Here is a 19064-nt window from a genome sequence, read left to right as displayed (position 1 = left end):
GCTGGTCTCTGACAAGAACAAGTTACAGGTTGAAGAAACCCTCAGCTCGGAACTAGGCAAAATCTGCATATGGCTCGCTGATAACAAACTATCATTACACATGGGCAAAACAGAGTCCATTCTCTTCGGTTCAAATAACAAACTCAGCAAGACCGACGGCTTCTCAGTTACAGTGGGTGAGAATATTGTAACAAGGAAAGATGAAATTACCTACCTGGGTTCCATCCTAGAGGCTAATCTTTCCTGTGACAAAATGGCATCCAATGTAATAAAAAAAGTCAACCAATGAACTCGATTCTTGTACCGGATCTCCTCTCTGGTAAACAAGAATACCCTGAAGACTCTGGCAGGAGCACTCATTCAAGGGTACTACGACTATGCTTGCACCTCATGGTACCAAAGCACCTCAAAGGCGCTAAAAACAAAATTACAAACATCTCAAAACAAACTGGTCAGACTACTGCTTGACCTTACTCCTAGAACCCACCTCACCCCTGCCCACTTTGACAACCTAGGATGGCTTAGAGTAGACGACAGAGTACAGCAACTTGCAATGGGCCTGGTCTACAAGATACACTACACGACCAAGATACCCATGTACATGTCAAAATACTTCCCAAAGGTCAGTGAATACCACAATCACAACACCAGAGGGAGCTCCACAAATCATGTTAAACCCAGATTCAGCTCAAACAAGGGACTAAACACGTTTCGCAATTATGCCACATCAATGTGGAACGCCCTACCCAAAGCTGTAAAGGAATGTGAATCACTACCCACTTTCAAAACCACTCTCAAAGAACACCTACGGGAGACTGCAATTCGAAACTGGCCCCTGTAAATGTCCTAACCCAACCCCCTCCAATGTACAGTAAATAACCAAGTATGGTTTTGTCAATATTCCAATGTACAGTTTTGCTTGTACAGTTGTACAGTGAGGGCCTCTGGCATAGCGCTGAAGAGAGGTGCAGCCAAAGTTTGGCTGAAAGACAATACGGGTCGAGAGGTGGAGACGATGCTGACGGGGGCGCTGTACGTCCCATCCTTTCCCCAAGACATTTTCTCGGTCAAAGCAGCGACCAATGGAGCCACGTCGTATTCAAAGAAGGACAGAACAAGCTCATTCCTGAGAACGGTACGACATTTGATATTAAGGTGTATGATAGATTGTTTTATTTAAACACAGTTAATGATGAAAATGTTGATGAATGTCATGGGTGTTATGATATCAAAACATGGCACGAAATTCTAGGTCACTGTAACTACGAAGATGTGTTGAAATTGCAAAAAGTCACAGAGGGTATGACAATTAAAGGCAAAACTGATACATCTAATTTGACATGTGAAGTGTGCACAAAAGGTAAATTTGCTCAGAGCAGAAGCAGAGAGCCAGATGAAAGGGCAAAGGCTCCACTGCAGCTTGTACACACAGATTTGCCTGGACCTATAGATCCTACAGCTAAAGATGGGTTCAGATACACATTAGCATTTACTGATGACTATTCAGGAGAAGTTTTTGTTTATCTTTTGAAATCGAAGAGTGACACAGTCAAGGCTACTGAGAAGTACATTGCTGACGTTTCACCTTATGGAAAAATCAAATGCATTAGATCTGATAATGGTACAGAGTAAACTTCTGGTCAATTTCAGTCATTGCTAAGTAGAAATGCCATCAGACATGAGACCTCAGCTCCTTATTCACCCCAGCAAAATGGGACAGCTGAGAGAAATTGGAGAACATTGTTTGAAATGGCAAGATGCATGCTAATTGAGAGTGACCTACCAAAAGAGTTGTGGACATATGCAGTTATGACTGCTGCTGTCATTCGAAATAGGTGTTACAACAAACGTGTAGGACAGACTCCATACTACATGTTGACAGGAAAGAAGCCTAACCTTTAAAAAATGAGAACATTTGGGTCACCATGCTATGCTTACAAGCAAAACAAGAAAAAGTTGGATTCAAGATGTGAAAAGGGTATTTTTGTAGGCTATGATAAGAACAGCCCTGCTTATTTGGTGTTTTGTCCTGACACAGGAAAAGTACTTAAAAATAGGTTGGTCAAATTCATCACCAAGAATGTCATTGAGAGTCAGACTCAAACAGAGCAGGAAACGGGTGATGAAGATTTCAGTATGAGGAGAGCTGTACCACCTACCAAAAACTGAAAAGGCAAATGTAATCACAAAAGAGTCACAGGAAAATGAGACTGAGATTTGTGATAACATTGAGACAGGTGAAGGCCAAAGTAGTCAGGGTACATCTTATCCACAAAGGGAAAGAAAACCTCCTCAATATTCAAAGTATTATGAGTGTAAAGTCGAATCTGATGACCAAGAAGAACTAACCCTTGATTACTGTTATAGAGTTATTTGTGATGTGCCCCAAACATTGAAGGAGGCATGACATCCCCAAATTCTCAATTATGGGCTAAAGCTATGGAAGAGGAAATGGATTCACTGAGGGAAAATGACACATTTACCCTGACCACAATGCCAGAAGGTAAACATGCAGTGGGGGGCAGATGGGTGATTCAAAACTAAAACTTGTTGCATATTGTGATGCTGATTGGGCAGCAGATCAAAATGACAGACGGAGCACAACTGGGTACTGTTTTAGTCTATGTCAGACAGGACCTGTTATTTCCTGGAAATCTAAGAAACAGCCTACAGTTGCTTTATCCACATGTGAAGCAGAATATATGGCTTTGGCAGCTGCTACACAGGAACGTTTTTATCTTGTGCAGTTATTAAAAGGAATGGACAGTGGAAATTATTATGCACCAGTGACAATCTTTGAGGACAACCAAGGGGCAATTGCACTTTCAAAGAATCCTGTGTGTCGCCAAAGGTGTAAACATGTTGACATTAAATATCATTTTGTTCTATCTGCAGTTAGTGATGGAAACATTATTATTGAATACTGTCCAACAACAGAAATGGTAGCTGATATGTTAACCAAACCGGCAACAAAGGTCATGATTGAAAAGTTTGTGTATTTTATTTTTGGTGTTGAAGGTTAAAATGATTTTTTTTTTTTTTAAATGTATGTCAAAGGTTTTGTCAGAATAAGATCAAGTGGGGGTGTTAAACTGTCGTGAACGATTCATCTCTTGAATGCTCTTATGCTGACCAGGGCTGTAGCCAGGGTTTATAAATTAGGGAGGTCCATTTATTTTTTTGGCCCAGACCGGCCCACCATAATTGGTCGGACACCACCCACCGGTACACCATCCTTGCGGTTCCCTTAAATATGCGTACTGTACTATTCCCCCAACCCACTACAAAGCTGGGTAGTAAGTGCCATGGACAAGTGGACCAGTGTACTCACTCGCTCTTGGCTGAATCTTGTTTTGGGTGGTGATGTAAAAACACCTGCATCATAGCAGGCTCAGGATGGGCAAAGTAGTCTATAGTCTGTTCATCCCTGTCTCTCTCCTCCACAACCTGGCTTGACTAGACATAAGGAGAGAGAGATGATTACAATTAACTGGCACATTCAGGTCCAGAATTGTTGGAATTCGCTGACAAAGATGTGCAAAAAGCTGTACAATTTAAACAATACCATACTGGTAATGAGAAAATCGCTGTTTATTCAATGATTGCATGAGCTGTTCCATCTTATTTCATTTGATACTAACTACTCAGTTCATACAGATTTCAAGTATTCAAATATCAATGATGAATATTGCATAAGGTTTACACAGTTAATAGATCACCTTCTTGTTTTATATTCATGATCATGATCAATGGCATGATCAATCGACAGCACAAAAACAATTTGTGTAGGTGGAGACTAGAGCTACCAGATAGTAATAAGTTATTAAGAGTAAGTAATCCATACCATATATATCCTAATAGTTACCTTATTACCATACTTACCATACTTGGCTGAAAATAAACTTTGCTGCCTGTTGTGAATGTGTTTTTCCCTGTAGGCTAATACATAAGTAGGCATACATTTTTGCAGTTGAGGAAAAATTAGCAGTTGAGTAGGCTATATGTGCTGTGTTTTTATGTCTTCCATCGAGGACCACCTTGGAAATAAGTGTTTTAATGAATGCTTTTAGGTGATATCCTCAGGAATACAAATTGGTCAAGATAATTTGTTTTTATGATGTGTTTTTAATTTCCAAATAAATCTAATCAAATAAAAAAAAGCAGTTTTTGCAGTTGAGCTACAGGTGTTGTATATTATACAGCCTTTTCATGCATCTTTATCAAGGGAACTCCTAATGATTTAAAAAATAATATTATGATGATACGATATGGACCTAGTAGTTGGGTCATCTGTGGCACTTTGTTTCTCAATGGATTTGTCATCTAGGAGAGCTCTATCTTTAATTTTTCAAAATGTACAGTTGCTATTGCATGCACTCATCTGTGTTCCACTACACACATGAGTGCATGCTTACCAACTGTCCGTCTGCAACACTACTATCACCAACATCTAAGAAGGGAGATCCCCCCTTGAATGGCCCTTCTAAGGTTTCTCTCCTCCACACTGCATGTGGAGCTTTTTTCCCTATTGTTAGGTTTTAGTGAGTTTTTCCTTACCTTCGCGTGGGGTATGTCTGGGAGTGCTTGCATTCTTTCATTTATTTGCATCCATCTAAAAATGTTTGCACCTTATGGTGTTCTTGTTCTGTTCTTGACTTATTGTTATGTTTTCTTCTTGACTTGTTTAAAGAAGATCTGTACGGCCCATGGGGACATTAACGTGTGTTGTCGGGCCCTATAAATAAATTTGATTTGATTTGATTTGATAAACAAATTTAGCCGGGGTGTATTTTTTTAAAAGGCGGGGGAAATTTGTGAGACCAAAATCCAAAATGGCTGCCGTGGAAATTAACTTTTTAATGGTTTGACCTACAATGATGCACAATACATGGTACCAGCCCCCTCTCAGTCATGTACCAGCCCCCTCTCAGTCATGTACCAGCCGCGAGAATACTTTCGGCAACCAACATGCCCTTCCGCGTTTCTCTGATTGGCCAGTGATCGGCCAGCCCTCTACGCTCGTTTTCCCCCTACGCCGGTAACGCGCGCATGTGCATTTCGTACTTGTCTCCCTGTGGGGAGGCGGCGGCCGCTGGTGTACAGCTGCTAGGCGCAAGCCAGAGTAAAACACAGTTTTCAATCAATCAATCAATCAATAATAACATTAACGAGACTCTCGTTGTGTCTATTCTGCTAACGCTACCTCTCATTGCTTTAACGTTACCGCGGCTCTCGCGTCTATCTGCTAACGTCACGCCATTTCGTACTTGTCTCCCTGTGGGGAGGCGGCGGCCGCTGGTGTACAGCTGAGAGCTCCAGCATAGCTATGTCCGCGAGCTAGGCGCAAGCCAGAGTAAAACACAGTTTTCAATCAATCAATCAATCAATCAATAATAACATTAACGAGACTCTCGTTGTGTCTATTCTGCTAACGCTACCTCTTATTGCTTTAACGTTACCTAGGCTCTCATGTCTATCTGCTAATGTTAGCATTAGCATTAGGCTAACAAGCTGTAACGGCACCAGTCTCGCGTCTATCTGCTAAGTAACGTTAGCATTAGGTAATAACCGGTTTAAAATGGATGGTGATTACCTCACGTTGTGTCTATTCTACTAGCATTAACCATTAGTTACTAGTACAAACAATCAATAGCGAGTTATATTGATCGCGCTATGTACGATAGCCATGCTAAAACGCTAGCACAACATTAGCACCTAACCTAACAAGCTTAACAAGTCAGCGATCTTTTTGTGAGACTAAACTCTCCGCTCGGTGGCAAATTTTGTTGATGTCGGTTTTGTTTCATCAATAAATGAGGCAGCATACACCGTGACTGTATCCTTTTTTGTTTATTGCACTTGTTCCTGCTGCAAATGAAATCCTATGCAAGACATTAAAGATGGCGGCTTTATGTTTTTGTGGAGAGCCTCCAACGAGTGACGCGTCTCTCTTCTGACCAATCAGTGGTCTGCAGTGTTTCACGTGACTTTTCTGGCGTAGAGCGCTGGTATTCACGAAGGAGAGTGCTGGCCAATCAGAGAAACGCGGAAGGACATGTTGGTTGCCCAAAGTATTCACGCGTACCAGCCAGCCCCCTCTCAGTCATGTACCAGCCCCCTCTCAGTCATGTATACCAGCCCCCTCTCAGTCATCTACCAGCCCCCTCTCAGTCATGTACCACAGCCCCCTCTCAGTCATGTACCACAGCCCCATCTGAGTCATGTACCAGCCCCCTCTCAGTCATGTACCAGCCCCCTCTCAGTCATGTATACCAGCCCCCTCTCAGTCATCTACCAGCCCCCTCTCAGTCATGTACCACAGCCCCCTCTCAGTCATGTACCATAGCCCCATCTGAGTCATGTACCAGCCCCCTCTCAGTCATGTACCAGCCTCCTCTCAGTCATGTATACCAGCCCCCTCTCAGTCCTGTATACCAGCCCCCTCTCAGTCATGTACCAGCCCCCTCTCAGTCATGTACCACAGCCCCCTCTCAGTCATGTACTACCACAGCCCCCTCTCAGTCATGTACCACAGCCCCATCTCAGTCATGTACCACAGCCCCATCTCAGTCATGTACCACAGCCCCATCTCAGTCATGTACCACAGCCCCATCTCAGTCATGTACCAGCCCCCCTCTCAGTCATGTATACCAGCCCCCCTCTCAGTCATATACCAGCCCTCTCTCAGTCATGTACCAGCCCCCTCTCAGTCATGTACCACAGCCCCCTCTCAGTCATGTACCACAGCCCCATCTCAGTCATGTACCAGCCCCCATCTCAGTCATGTACCAGCCCCCCTCTCAGTCATGTACCCTGCACGACTGGCGGGGGGTGCTTAGTAAGAGATGTGATTGGGCCAGCCCAGTGTCAGTCAGTACCAATGGGCCGCTGTCCCAGCCTAGTAGTGGGCCGGTCGTTGACCAAACTAAGAAAAAAAAAAATTAATATAGCCTATATATATATATATATATATTTTTTTTTTTTTATAGTTACAAATAGTTACCGAGGTCCGGACCTCGGTGACCTCATAGCTGGCTACGGCCATGATGCTGACTTCATATCTGTCAGTCTGACAATTACACAGCTGGTTCTAATAAAGGGATCATTGCTGGCTCACTTGTGAGATTCAGTCAGTGGTATGTGAAACTACAATGAAAGTGTGTGGCGTCTTTTATTCCTCTGTAGTAGTCCAAGGCTATCTAGACCTTTGCTGGAAATGGCTGCTGCGCCAACATCATAAATGTATAGAAATAGCAGTAGGCTATTGATTGATTGATTGATTGATAGAAAACTTTATTAACAGATTGCAGAATGGGTACAGTACAGTACAGCTCAATACATACAATTGTTAAGGGAATGCAGACCAGAGAAAGACTTTCGTCTTGTTTACATCAGGGTCCCCCATTTTCAATTCATCGTAACATATATGACATACATGACATACAGATAGACAGTACTGCTACATCTATACATTTATGACATACCAGATTTGCAAATACAGTACTGTTTGTGATACAAAAAGAGTCCAGAAAAAAGAGTATATACATTTGACATAGAAACTGTACATTGGATTGGGTAGGTGAGGGGGGGGGGGGGGACTGTACATTGGAGGTGGTTGGGTGGGGGGGTTGGGTAGGAGTGGGGGGGAGGTTGGGTAGGAGGGGTGGGTGGGGGACACTGTACAACTGTACAAACAAAACTGTACATTGGAATATTGACAAGACCATACTTGGTAATTTACTGTACATGGGAGGGGGTTGTGTTCGGACATTTACAGGGGCCAGTTTCGAATTGCAGTCTCCCTTAGGTGTCTATACTGTCTATCTGTATGTGATGTCATGTATGTCATATATGTCCTGATTAATTGAAAATGGGGGACCCTGATGTAAACAAGACGAAAGTCTTTCTTTGGTCTGCATCCCCTTAACACTTGTGTGTATTGAGCTGTACTGTGTACCCATTCTGCAATCTGTTAATAAAGTTTTCAATCAATCAATCAATGGTCTGCAACCCCTTAACCCTGAAGTTTCACGGCAGTGAAATGGCTAACCTGCTGTCGTGTGGCAGTGAAAGGGTTAAGGTTAACCTTCTTCTGTGTATTGTCGCAGGGTGTATTGCGCTGTACTACTGTAAAATGTTCAATCAATCAATCCGTAGCGAGAGAGGCGTGATTACCAAACAAAGCCGCAGTTCTCGGAGACGCTCTCTGATTGGCCGACGCCTGTTTCTACACTGGTTAAGCTTAGGCACTCTTTCGAAGTTGGTTAAGGTTAGAGTTTGTCTTAGAGCATGGCGATAGAACGCCAGGTAATTTGCAGGCTGTTTGACGTGGAAATGGGCAAAGACACAGCTCGTCACGGATTGGGCAAACGCGTCAGTGGCCAATCAGAGAGCATCTCCGAGAAATGCGGCTTGGTTTGGTAATCACGCGAGAGAGAGAGCGAGAGAGCACGCGAGCCGCGTCTATACTTTCCGCATGCGCAGTAGTGCAGCGCACAGTACAGGCCCCTCCTATGTATGGGGTTGCGGCACTGCAGATAATATACCCTACTGCCTACTCGAATTACTCGACACACAGCTTTGTGTGTTTATAGTGTAAACAAAGTCTATCTTTGACAGAACTCTACTGGACCAAGACTTCATACTAAAAACATCTGGATCAAAACGTTTTTCTTGTGGAAACAGACATCAGACCGTTGACACCACAACATCTGTAAGTACAAATATGTTTACATTGTGTTCCTCGTATTGCTCCTTCCTTGCAGCAGCGGCACTCGAAAGGTGCCTTGACGCTGTACAATCCCAGTTTAATTGTAGAAAATGCCAAATGTTTTACATTTGTAGTACTTTACCATCTCCATGGTCAACTAACTGCTAGCATCTGTAGCGACGTAATTCTCTTCACAATGAAATATTACATTTCTCCCGATACCGGAAGCTACCTCTGTTAGCTCTATCTCACGGAGGAGATACAACTGGGAACGAGGTTAGCTCTATGATGAATGAATCATGAATGAATGAAAACTTTATTTAACAGATTGCAGAATGGGTACAATACAGTACGGCTCAATACACACAACTGAGGGGATGCAGACCAGAGAAAGACGTTTGTCTTGTTTACATCAGGGTCCCCCATTTTCAATTCATATCGACATTTATGACATACACAACATACATGACATTTATGGCATAGGGACATACAGGTATTTAGTACTGATACATTTGTGACATAAACGGTATTCAAATATACAGTACTGTAGTGTTACCCATAGATCCTGACAGAGTATATACATATGATGGAGAGGGGACTGTACATTAGGAGGGGGTGGGTGGGAGAGAAATATACATACGGTGGGGTGGAGACTGTACATTTGGAGGGGGTGGGTGGGTGGGAGAGAAATATACATACGGCGGGGAGAGAATAAATGCGGTGGGGAGGAGACTGTCTATTAGGAGGTGGTGGGGGGTTTGGGCATTTACGGTGGCCAGTTTCGAATTGCAGCCTCCCGTAGGTGCTCTTTAAGAGCGGTTTTGAATGTGGGTAGGGATTCACATTCCTTTACAGCTTTAGGTAGGGCGTTCCACATTGATGTGGCATAATTGCGAAACGTGTTTAGTCCCTTGTTTGAGCCGAATCTGGGTTTAACATGATTTGTTGAGCTTCTCGATCTGGTGTAGTGGTTGTGGTATTCACTGACCTTTGTGAAGTATTTTGACATACACATGGGTACCTTAGTCGTATAGTGTATCTTGTAGACCAGGCCCATTGCAAGTTGCTGTACTCTGTCGTCTACTCTAAGCCAAAGTGGGCAGGGGTGAGGTGGGTTCTTGGGGTAAGGTCAAGTAGTAGTCTGACCAGTTTGTTTTGTGATGTTTGTAATCTTGTTTTAGTCTATCGTGAATGAATGATGAATGAAAACTTTATTTAACAGATTACAGAATGGGTACAATACAGTACGGCTCAATACACACAATTGTTAAGGGGATGCAGACCAGAGAAAGACGTTTGTCTTGTTTACATCAGGGTCCCCCATTTTCAATTCATAGTGACATTTATGACATACACAACATATATGACATCATGACATTTATGGCATAGGGACATACATGACATATAGTACTGTTACATTTGTGACATATACGATATGCAAATATACAGTACTGTTACCCATAGATCCTGACAGTGTCAGAGAGTATATGATGGGGAGGAGAGTGGAGACTGTACATTAGGAGGGGGTGGGTGGGAGAGAAATATATACATACGGTGGGGAGAGAATATACATACGATGGGGAGGAGACTATTGTCTATTAGGTGGGGGTGGGGGGGTTTGGACATTTAAGGTGGCCAGTTTCGAATTGCAGCCTCCCGTAGGTGCTCTTTAACACTTTCAGAACCGGCAGGGGGTGTCGTACTTACGTGGTTGAATGCCAGCCTTAAGAGGGCTGATTTTGCGATATTTCATGATTTTCGCGGATCGATTTCTATATTCTATATTTTAGCTATGTGGAAATGGTTCGGCTCATTTGACAAACACTAGTTGCTGTACAATACGAAAAAAGCTGTTTGTTCATTCACAATTCCACGCTAAAAAAGGTAAACATTGGCCAAAATAGACGCTCATTTCCTGGAAACAGAGTTATGAGTTTTTTTCTGCAGCAAGCGCAAATCATGATATTTGCTTGTCTGAGACACATTATTCCAAGTTCATAGGGTAAACACACTGTACACACACCACCTAGTGTTGTTTATCATTCATGAAATACAATACAGATATTATATAGGGATATTTTTATTGATTACGTTGTATGCCTATATTTCTTTTTCCACACTTACTGTATATAGCCTCAATGTCACACACTTACTGCATATATAGCTCAACACAGCGACAATATATATAGGCATACAACGTAAATCAAAATATCTATATAAAAAACCAGCCATTTACCAAAATATCCCCATATCCTTTACTGCATTTCATAAATCATAAACACTAGGTGGTTTTGTCGTTATTTGCTAATTTCTATATTGTATATATTGCATATATATGCAATATATACAGAAATATATATACAATATAGAAATTAACAAAAACGACAACACGTTTTTTGACAGTATACAATATAGAACCATTCATGTACTGTTAGCTGTTTGAATGACATTTTGCAAGTTCATCATGGGCTCAACCCATACTCAGCTGTTTGTGATGCACATTTACCTGTGTGCCATGGTGTAGTCGTCCATACATGACAGGTAGTATGACAAGTATTCTGACATTTTTGCATTGCATTATAATGTATTCTGTATATTCTAATCTAAGACACACAAGGTATAAAAAAGCATTGCATTATAATGTATTCTGTATATAATAAACACTTGAAACTTGATGAAGTGGAAAAGATGTCTTTACTTCAGATAAAGCACCATTGAGTTTGTGCATCAGCACACACATGTAAAGTGCATTCGTTTTGACCTAGCACAATGGCGGATCACCATTGAATTTGTGCATTTAGAACATTCACATCACCATGTAAAGTGCATTAGTTTTAACCTAGCACAATGGTGGATCACCATTGAATTTGTGCATTTAGAACATTCACAGTAAATGTATTCATATATTCAAGTGCATTCGTTTTGACCTGGCAAAATGGCCGATCACCATTGAGTTTGTGCATAAGAACATATATTTACATGTGAAGTGTTAGTTAGTAAAGTGAGGCATATGTATTCTGAAAATGATCAGCAGCTTCCACCAGGACAATGATGAACGGTATTGACAAGCGAGACCAACATTGCTACTCTGAAAGTGGACCAAGAATAGTGTTCCAAATATATCCATGTTCCAACACCTTGTTCTGTACAAACAGTAATACCTAGATTGTGAAATACTTACACTATTTACATATTTACAAGACACTATACACTATACTACTATACACTCAGCTATCATAACAGCACATAGTACGGGGAAGTACGCATCCATCCACATAGTTCATGGAGAGTGTTTCCACTCTACCACACGAGAGATAATACTCAGCTAGCATAATCTCTTTGTGTGGTAGAGTGTGAAACACTCTTGATGCAGGGGGACTCCACACTTTCTTATGGGCATATTCGGCATATTCTCATGGGATGCGTCTTCTTTGGGGTGGATGCGTACTTCCTCATAGTATGTGTTGCCATGTTGCCATCCAACCTGCTCTGCGGATCTGTCCTTGGGGCCCTGGGATCACGCTCCCTCCCACCCCCACCCTCCCACCTGCCACTGCCTGACCTGCATCTGCCTCACCTGCCACTGCCTGACCTGCATCTGCCTCACCTGCCACTGCCTGACCTGCCACTGCCTGACCTGCATCTGCCTCATCAGCCAAGTCCTTTATCACACTGATCTGGAACCGTAGGAGTGTCTTGTACGGTCCTGTTGGGTGTCTGGCTCTGTACAGAACCTAGCTCATGTTAAAGTGATCACTGATCGACCACCTCACGTACACAATTAATGACATGTTGCGGATAGCCATAACATGTTTACAATGTTTAGCTTTTAGACAATGTTTAGCTTTTAGTGCCAAATGATAATAGTCTGAAGCGGAGTCTCAAAAGAGAATGTTGAATATTTAGTAGTAACTTTGATGCAGTAGCTTGTGTGTGGGGGACTGGGGGCGGCGCCGTTGTGCAGGACGTGACTGAATTTATCGGCTACTGCCATCGGCACATTCGAGCTTATAGGCCGATTGCAGTCAACAAGGCACTTATCGGCCGATACCGATACCCGACCGATACATCGGTGCACCCCTAGTCTTGAGGGTGTGTAGTTAGAGACCATTGACCGGAGGTAGGCGGGAGCGGTTCCCTTTGCCGCACGGTATGCTAGGTCGAGGGCCTTGAAGCGGATTCGTGCAGCAATGGGGAGCCAGTGCAGGTCCCTAAGAAGTGGGGTGACATGGGCCGACTTCGGTAGGTTTATGATCAGGCGGGCCGCTGCGTTCTGAATGAGTTGAAGAGGCTTAGTGGCAGTGGCCGGGAGGCCAGCGAGCAGTGCGTTGCAGTAGTCGAGGCGGGAGATGACTGTTGATTGGACGAGGAGTTGGGTGGCTTCTTTTGTCAGGAAGGGGCAGATCCTTCTGAGGCCAGAGGGTGAGACCTATAAACACATGAAGGGTGCCGTGAGTGAAAAAAAAGGTTGAGAAACGCTGGTATATGGTGTGGCTCTTTGTGGTACCACAGTAATTTTTGTGGCTCTTAGTCTCTGACTGGTTGGCCACCCCTGATCTAGCTTGTCCACACCGTTCATACACATATTATATGAAACCACGCAGGCCGGCTTCATTACGGCTTCCCTCTCACTTGCACCTTTCCGCCAGACGCGTGATTCCACTAAAGTGTCCTGGTGAAAGCTGCTGATCATGTTGACGATCCTCTTGTCTCTCCAGGCGAGAACCATGAACCGGTTGTTGTGCAGGGCGACGGTCTCGCCCACCGCAAGGTCAACATTGGTTACATGCTTTACCTGCGCCGGTTCTCCACAGTTCTTCCCCCCTTTTTTTTTTTTGTCAAATCTTTTTTATTTTCATTTTTTCAAACAAGAAACAACACAGCACAATAATACATAACAGACATCCAAGAACACAAACTAACACAACAATGATTAGACAATAAATTAGACCTATTATATATTGGATACACAACCAGTCAAAACAAGTTGTCACAAAGTAAAAGGATAACAAAATAAAATCTTTACTATAAAAAGGGGCTTACAGAACCCCCTCCACCACCAGGCCCGACACCCGCAAGCCACAACCCCGGAGAACCCACAGCCCGGCCCCCCCGCGAGCCAAAGCACCACACGTCTTTGGTGCCTCGACCCGCAGAGACCCCGAACCGCGTCCCCCCCCCAGCCAGAGCCCACGATCACCAGACCCAGACCAGAAGGGGGTCAGAAAATATACATAGGAACAATATTTAATGAAAAATAATAAACAAAACAAAGATACAAAAAACACCATAACCATCAACATACATGAATATTCGCTCGTTGTAAATAAAAGGAACTACCGGGGAGATCAAATTAGTTGGATAGGTCCTGAAAAGACCGGATACCAGAGTTGTTGAACATATCCCTCAATATACTTGTATGCCGTGACAATTAAAACTCTTGACTTGATACCCTTCCCCTCCCATCTGGGGAATCTAATGGGTCGTTGTCCAATAAGGAGCCAATTGTTATTGAACAGTGGGGAGTGTGTGTGCCATTTATGGCGGTTAGTGCGAGTTCTCTGGGTATCACGCCAAATCTGGATCACATGTGTGATCAGAGGGCCAAATCGTAATTTGCATTGTTTAATTGAGATGTTGGTATATACACGATATCTTGAAGTCTGTGTGGCGACACCATCTCCTCCTCCAATGGACGCCAGGAAACAGCCGCATGAGCGTCAAACCACGTGATAAGAGGTCTTAGAGAGTATGCTTGGAAATAATATTTGAAGTCCGGAAATGCCAAACCCCCGTCCAATTTACTCCTCTGTGCAGTGGTTATCTTTAAGCGTGGGCGTTTGTTATTCCAGACGAATTTATATGCAGCAGAGTGCAGTTTTTGCCAGTAACCAACAGGAGGAGACAACGGAAGCATGGAGCTAATAAAATTAATTCTAGGTAAGACATTCATCTTAATTATTGAGGCGCGGGCCTGTAATGAGTTCTTTAATTTGGACCACCTGTCAAAATCCTTCGCAATCCTGTCACCCAAGCTGGAGTAGTTATACTTTACAGTCTGGTTAACAGTCGGGAATATTTCAACCCCAAGGCATTTAAAGTGATCTACCATGAGAATATTTGCTGGAAGGAGGGTTGCCATCGCAGCCTCGTTGAGTGGAAGGAAGGCTGATTTTGGCCAGTTGATCTTAAATCCAGATAGGCTGCCAAAGTCATCTATTACTTGGAGAAGGTAGGGCAGAGAGACAGCCGGGTTCTGCATAAATAGGAGTACATCATCCGCGTATAAGCTGATATGGTGATGTGTGCCCTTAATTGACACAGGGGATATAACTCGTGATTGCCTTATGTACTGCGCTAGGGGTTCGAGTGAAAGAGCAAAGAGTCCTGGGCTAAGAGGACAACCCTGTCTAGAAGAGCGCGAAACAGCGAATAGTGGTGAGCAAAGCTTCCCTGTCAAGATCATGGCAGACGGGCCTGTGTAGAGAACTTTGATCATGTGAATGAAACCCTCGCCCAATCCCATCCTTCCTAGTACTGCCCATAAATACGACCACTCCAGTCTGTCAAAGGCCTTCATCGCGTCTAAGGACATGACGGCCGTAGGGGTTGCAACATCCTTACTGGCCTCAATCACGTGTAGTAACCGTCTGATATTATCCGTGACCAGACGGCCTCTTTATAAAGCCAGTCTGATCGGGGTTAACCAGAAACGTCATGTGCTTTTGAAGTCGGATGGCTAGCACCTTAGCATATAGCTTGAGATCGGCTCCGAGGAGACTTAAGGGTCTATAGCTGCCATATTCCGTGGGGTCCTTATCTTTCTTGAGTAGAACAGATATAAGTGCCATATTGACATCCCTGGAGAAGTTGCCCTCCTCGATTGAGTGTAAAATCATTGAAAGTAATAAGGGACCAAGTATATCCCAAAACGCAGTATAGAGTTCCGGTGGAATGCCGTCCCAACCAGGAGCCTTGCCCCGCTGCATGTCCGCAATTGCTTCCCTGAGTTCATCTAGTGTGATAGGTTCAGCTAACCGCTTTGCGTCCTCCTCTGAGATTTGTGGTAGGTTAATTTGACTAAGATAGTCCTCCAGCTTGGCGTGATCAAAGACCACTTCCGACTCGTACAGGTTGGAGTAAAATGAGCGAAATGTATCATTGATCTTTTTGGGGTTGGTGGTTATCTCCCCCTGTTGGTTCTTAATGGCAGGGATATCCTCAAATTGTTCGCTGGCCCGTATCCTCATAGCCAGTAGGTGACTTGGTCTAGAGCCATGAAAGTAATAGTGCTGTCTTGTTCTGTGCATTTGAAATTCAGACTGTTGTCTTAAAATGGAGTTAATCTCCTTTTTCACCACTTTAATTTGGAGCTCCAGTCGGTTAGAATATTTGCGCTGCATAGAAGACATCATTGTTTTATGCAGCTCCTCCAATTCCACCAACTTGGAGAGATGCCCCTTGCGGAGATTGGAAGCAAATAGCGTGGTATTACTCCTAATAAACCCCTTGACCGCATTCCACAAAGTTCTGGGGTCCTGTACCGAACCAGCATTAAACTGCACGAATTCAATGAGCTTCTCTTTAAATTGTAGATTAAATTCCTCGTTCTTCAGCAGTGTTAGTTAAAGCGCCATCTAGGGGCACGAGACGTCATTTTGCTGGAGGATGTATTTGTGGTCTGACAGTGCAATGGGCTTCAAGTCAACGTCAAAACTATCGAATAGCCTAGGGGAGGAGAAGACATAATCAATTCTGGAGAAAGTTTTATGTCTCGCGGAGAAGAAAGAGTAGTCTCGCGAGGTTGGGTTGAGTACCCGCCACATATCCATAACCCCCGTGTCTTTAGACCAGCCACGTAGGGCCGCGGACGCCTGTTTTTGATCTTGGGTTACAGCATCTCCGGATTTATCAATCAATGGATCCCACATGGCATTGAAATCAGCACCCACTATGAATGAGTACTCAGGTAGTTTCAGCATCTCTGTAGTGAGTGCAGTATAAAATTGTCCGTCATACACATTAGGGGCGTATGCAGCTATAAGAGCAATTTTCCTGTTAGTGTATTCCATTTTCGCTATAGTGATTCGTCCTTCAGCATCCGACCACACGTCTAATAGTTTAATATTCAAAAAACTTTTTATAGATCGTCAAGCTGAGGCGTCAGCCACCAATGTGTCCCAGGCCAGTGAGCCCAGGGCCACCACACATCCTCCCTCTACCTCCACCACCCAAAGTCCTTTCTCCCTAGCAGCTAGAGGAAGGATGACAGGATAGGGTGAACGAGTGTCACAGGGCTGTGACAAAGTTTGTTGTCAAAGGCCTGCACCTGTTCTCTACAGTGGAGTCCAAGGACTTTAGGTAACAACTAATCATTCAGTGTATATCGTTTTTTTTTGTATACATAGTTGTCTACCTTGTCTGTTGTTGTTATAAGTTATTATTGAAGCAGCTATTCCCACCACTCCACACATTTACAATAATTCAATAATTTCTAATCTTTACTGTAGGGAGACAGATGACCAATGCTCTCAACTGCAAATATAAAAATCATTAAAAAATAATCAAAAAGAACCGATAAGAGTATCGATAAAGTACCGAACCGTTAAGCAGTATCGATAAGAGTAGTAGTATCGATAAAATCCTAACGATACCCATCCCTAATCCTGCTTCGATCCAACCATGATTTCACCTCGATCGCAATGTGTGGGTAACGTTACTCCACAACGTATGCCATTTGTGACGATCAAAGCATCAAAAAACGACCCCCCCCCCCCCCCCCCCCCTTTCCTCACACATGATGGTGCGGGCACTTTTCACTGGTCCGAGCAGGTTGACCAAGTCTTTATCTGCAGTGATGTCACACTCGCTGAGTGTATGCACGTCCTTTGCCCCTTTCCTTAATTTTCTGTTCAGCAGTGATGCACACACTATAGGTTGTTGCTACAAAAAACGCTCAAGCATATCAAACTAACTGTTCCAGCATGTGCTCACGTGTCGCTTCAGTTTGTGCTCTGGAAGTCCAAGCAACTTCTGCTTCTCTTTCAAAAGTGCAGTTGCCACCGTGCTGCGGTTGAAAAACGAGACAACCCGTCTCACTCTGCCCAAAAGACGTGCTGCACCTGCACATTTATGCCTTTTCTGGGTCGCCAAGTTGATGGTATGTCCAAAGCATTTGATGTGTGGCGACGTACTGTATTTGCCTCTACTCCGGGTACTATCATCTTGCTGGCATTATCAGTTACAAGCGCAGGTTTTTTGTCGCCTATATTCCACTCTTCACATCCTTCTGTTAAAACTGTGCCAAGATTTGCTCCTATGTGTGCGTCATTCAAAACACACGTCTGGAAAACATAATTCTTCATTTGCCAGTTGTTGTCAATATGATGATGGGTCACAGTTACATATGATTCTGTGGTGCATGCCGTCCAACCGTCTGTAGTGATAGCGACCTGTTCTGCGTTCATTAGCTCACTTTTTACTTAACTTGATTGTACAGACTCTGTATACACGTTTCACTGAAGTGCTTTCTCGATGGGATTGTATATCTCGGCTCCAGTAGCTCACAAAAGCCATTGTTTTCAACGACACTGTAAGGCCTCATGTAATTGCAGCTGTGATACTCATCGCTCTTTTTGGAATTGTGATTCAGTTTTTGCGGAAAGAAACTTGTCGGTCTTCCGGTTTGCGACGTTCTGGTGAGCAGGCACATGAAAGAGCTCCCAGTCATTGAATATCAAAAAAGGAAGTAAAACAATTCAAAGCGAAATAAATAGTGAAAATTCAAGGATATAAGAGAGGAGGAAGGAGGAACACGAGAAAAGGCGAGAAAGCGACCCCAGAAGAAGTACAAATGAGGGCGCAGGAGATGATTCAGGAGATGATTCAGGCTATCATGACACAGTGGGAAGCTAGCATGCAGGCTACCATCCAAGCTAACATCCAAGCTAAAATGCAGATAGTCCAGGACGCGTCTATTATTTCGAATACCAACCGGTTCATGCTTCCGCGTTCGCGTTTTGCGAATCTGATTGGCCACTGCCGTTTCTGGTGCGATCTGATTGGCCACTGACGTTTCTAGTTATGTGACATGTGCGCCCAATCGCGTGACGCGCCCATTTCCGCCTCGACCAGCAGCAAACTACCTAACGCCTAGTTTATCACTAGTTAAGCTTAGGCGACTCTTGGTTAAGGTTAGAGTTTGGAATCAGGGCTGGCGTTCTATCGCCCTGCTCTAAGACAAACTCTAACCTTAACCAACTTTGAAAGAGTGCCTAAGCTTAACCGTCAAAAGAACATTGCCGTCACACGATTGGTGCGACCAGAAACATCAGTGGCCAATCGGAGCGCAAAA

At 43.7% G+C, this 19064-nt stretch overlaps 1 protein-coding gene across 1 annotated transcript in view; it reads right to left on the bottom strand.

Moving 5' to 3' along the window:
* The window catches only part of LOC311237854 (chymotrypsin-like elastase family member 1), a gene marked incomplete at both ends in the record, with an annotated part of 72058 nt that overhangs the window by 13227 nt on the left and 39767 nt on the right, over positions 1-19064 (bottom strand). The window contains one exon of the mRNA XM_084325831.1: positions 997-1126. Within this exon, the coding sequence (XP_084181957.1) occupies positions 997-1126 (130 nt within the window). The remainder of the gene's footprint in view (positions 1-996; positions 1127-19064) is intronic.

The sequence above is a fragment of the Notolepis coatsorum genome, assembly GCF_963971535.1.
Source record: "Notolepis coatsorum genome assembly, chromosome: 12".
NCBI classification, from domain to species: domain Eukaryota; kingdom Metazoa; phylum Chordata; class Actinopteri; order Aulopiformes; family Paralepididae; genus Notolepis; species Notolepis coatsorum.
This window is presented reverse-complemented; position numbering and strand designations above follow the sequence as displayed.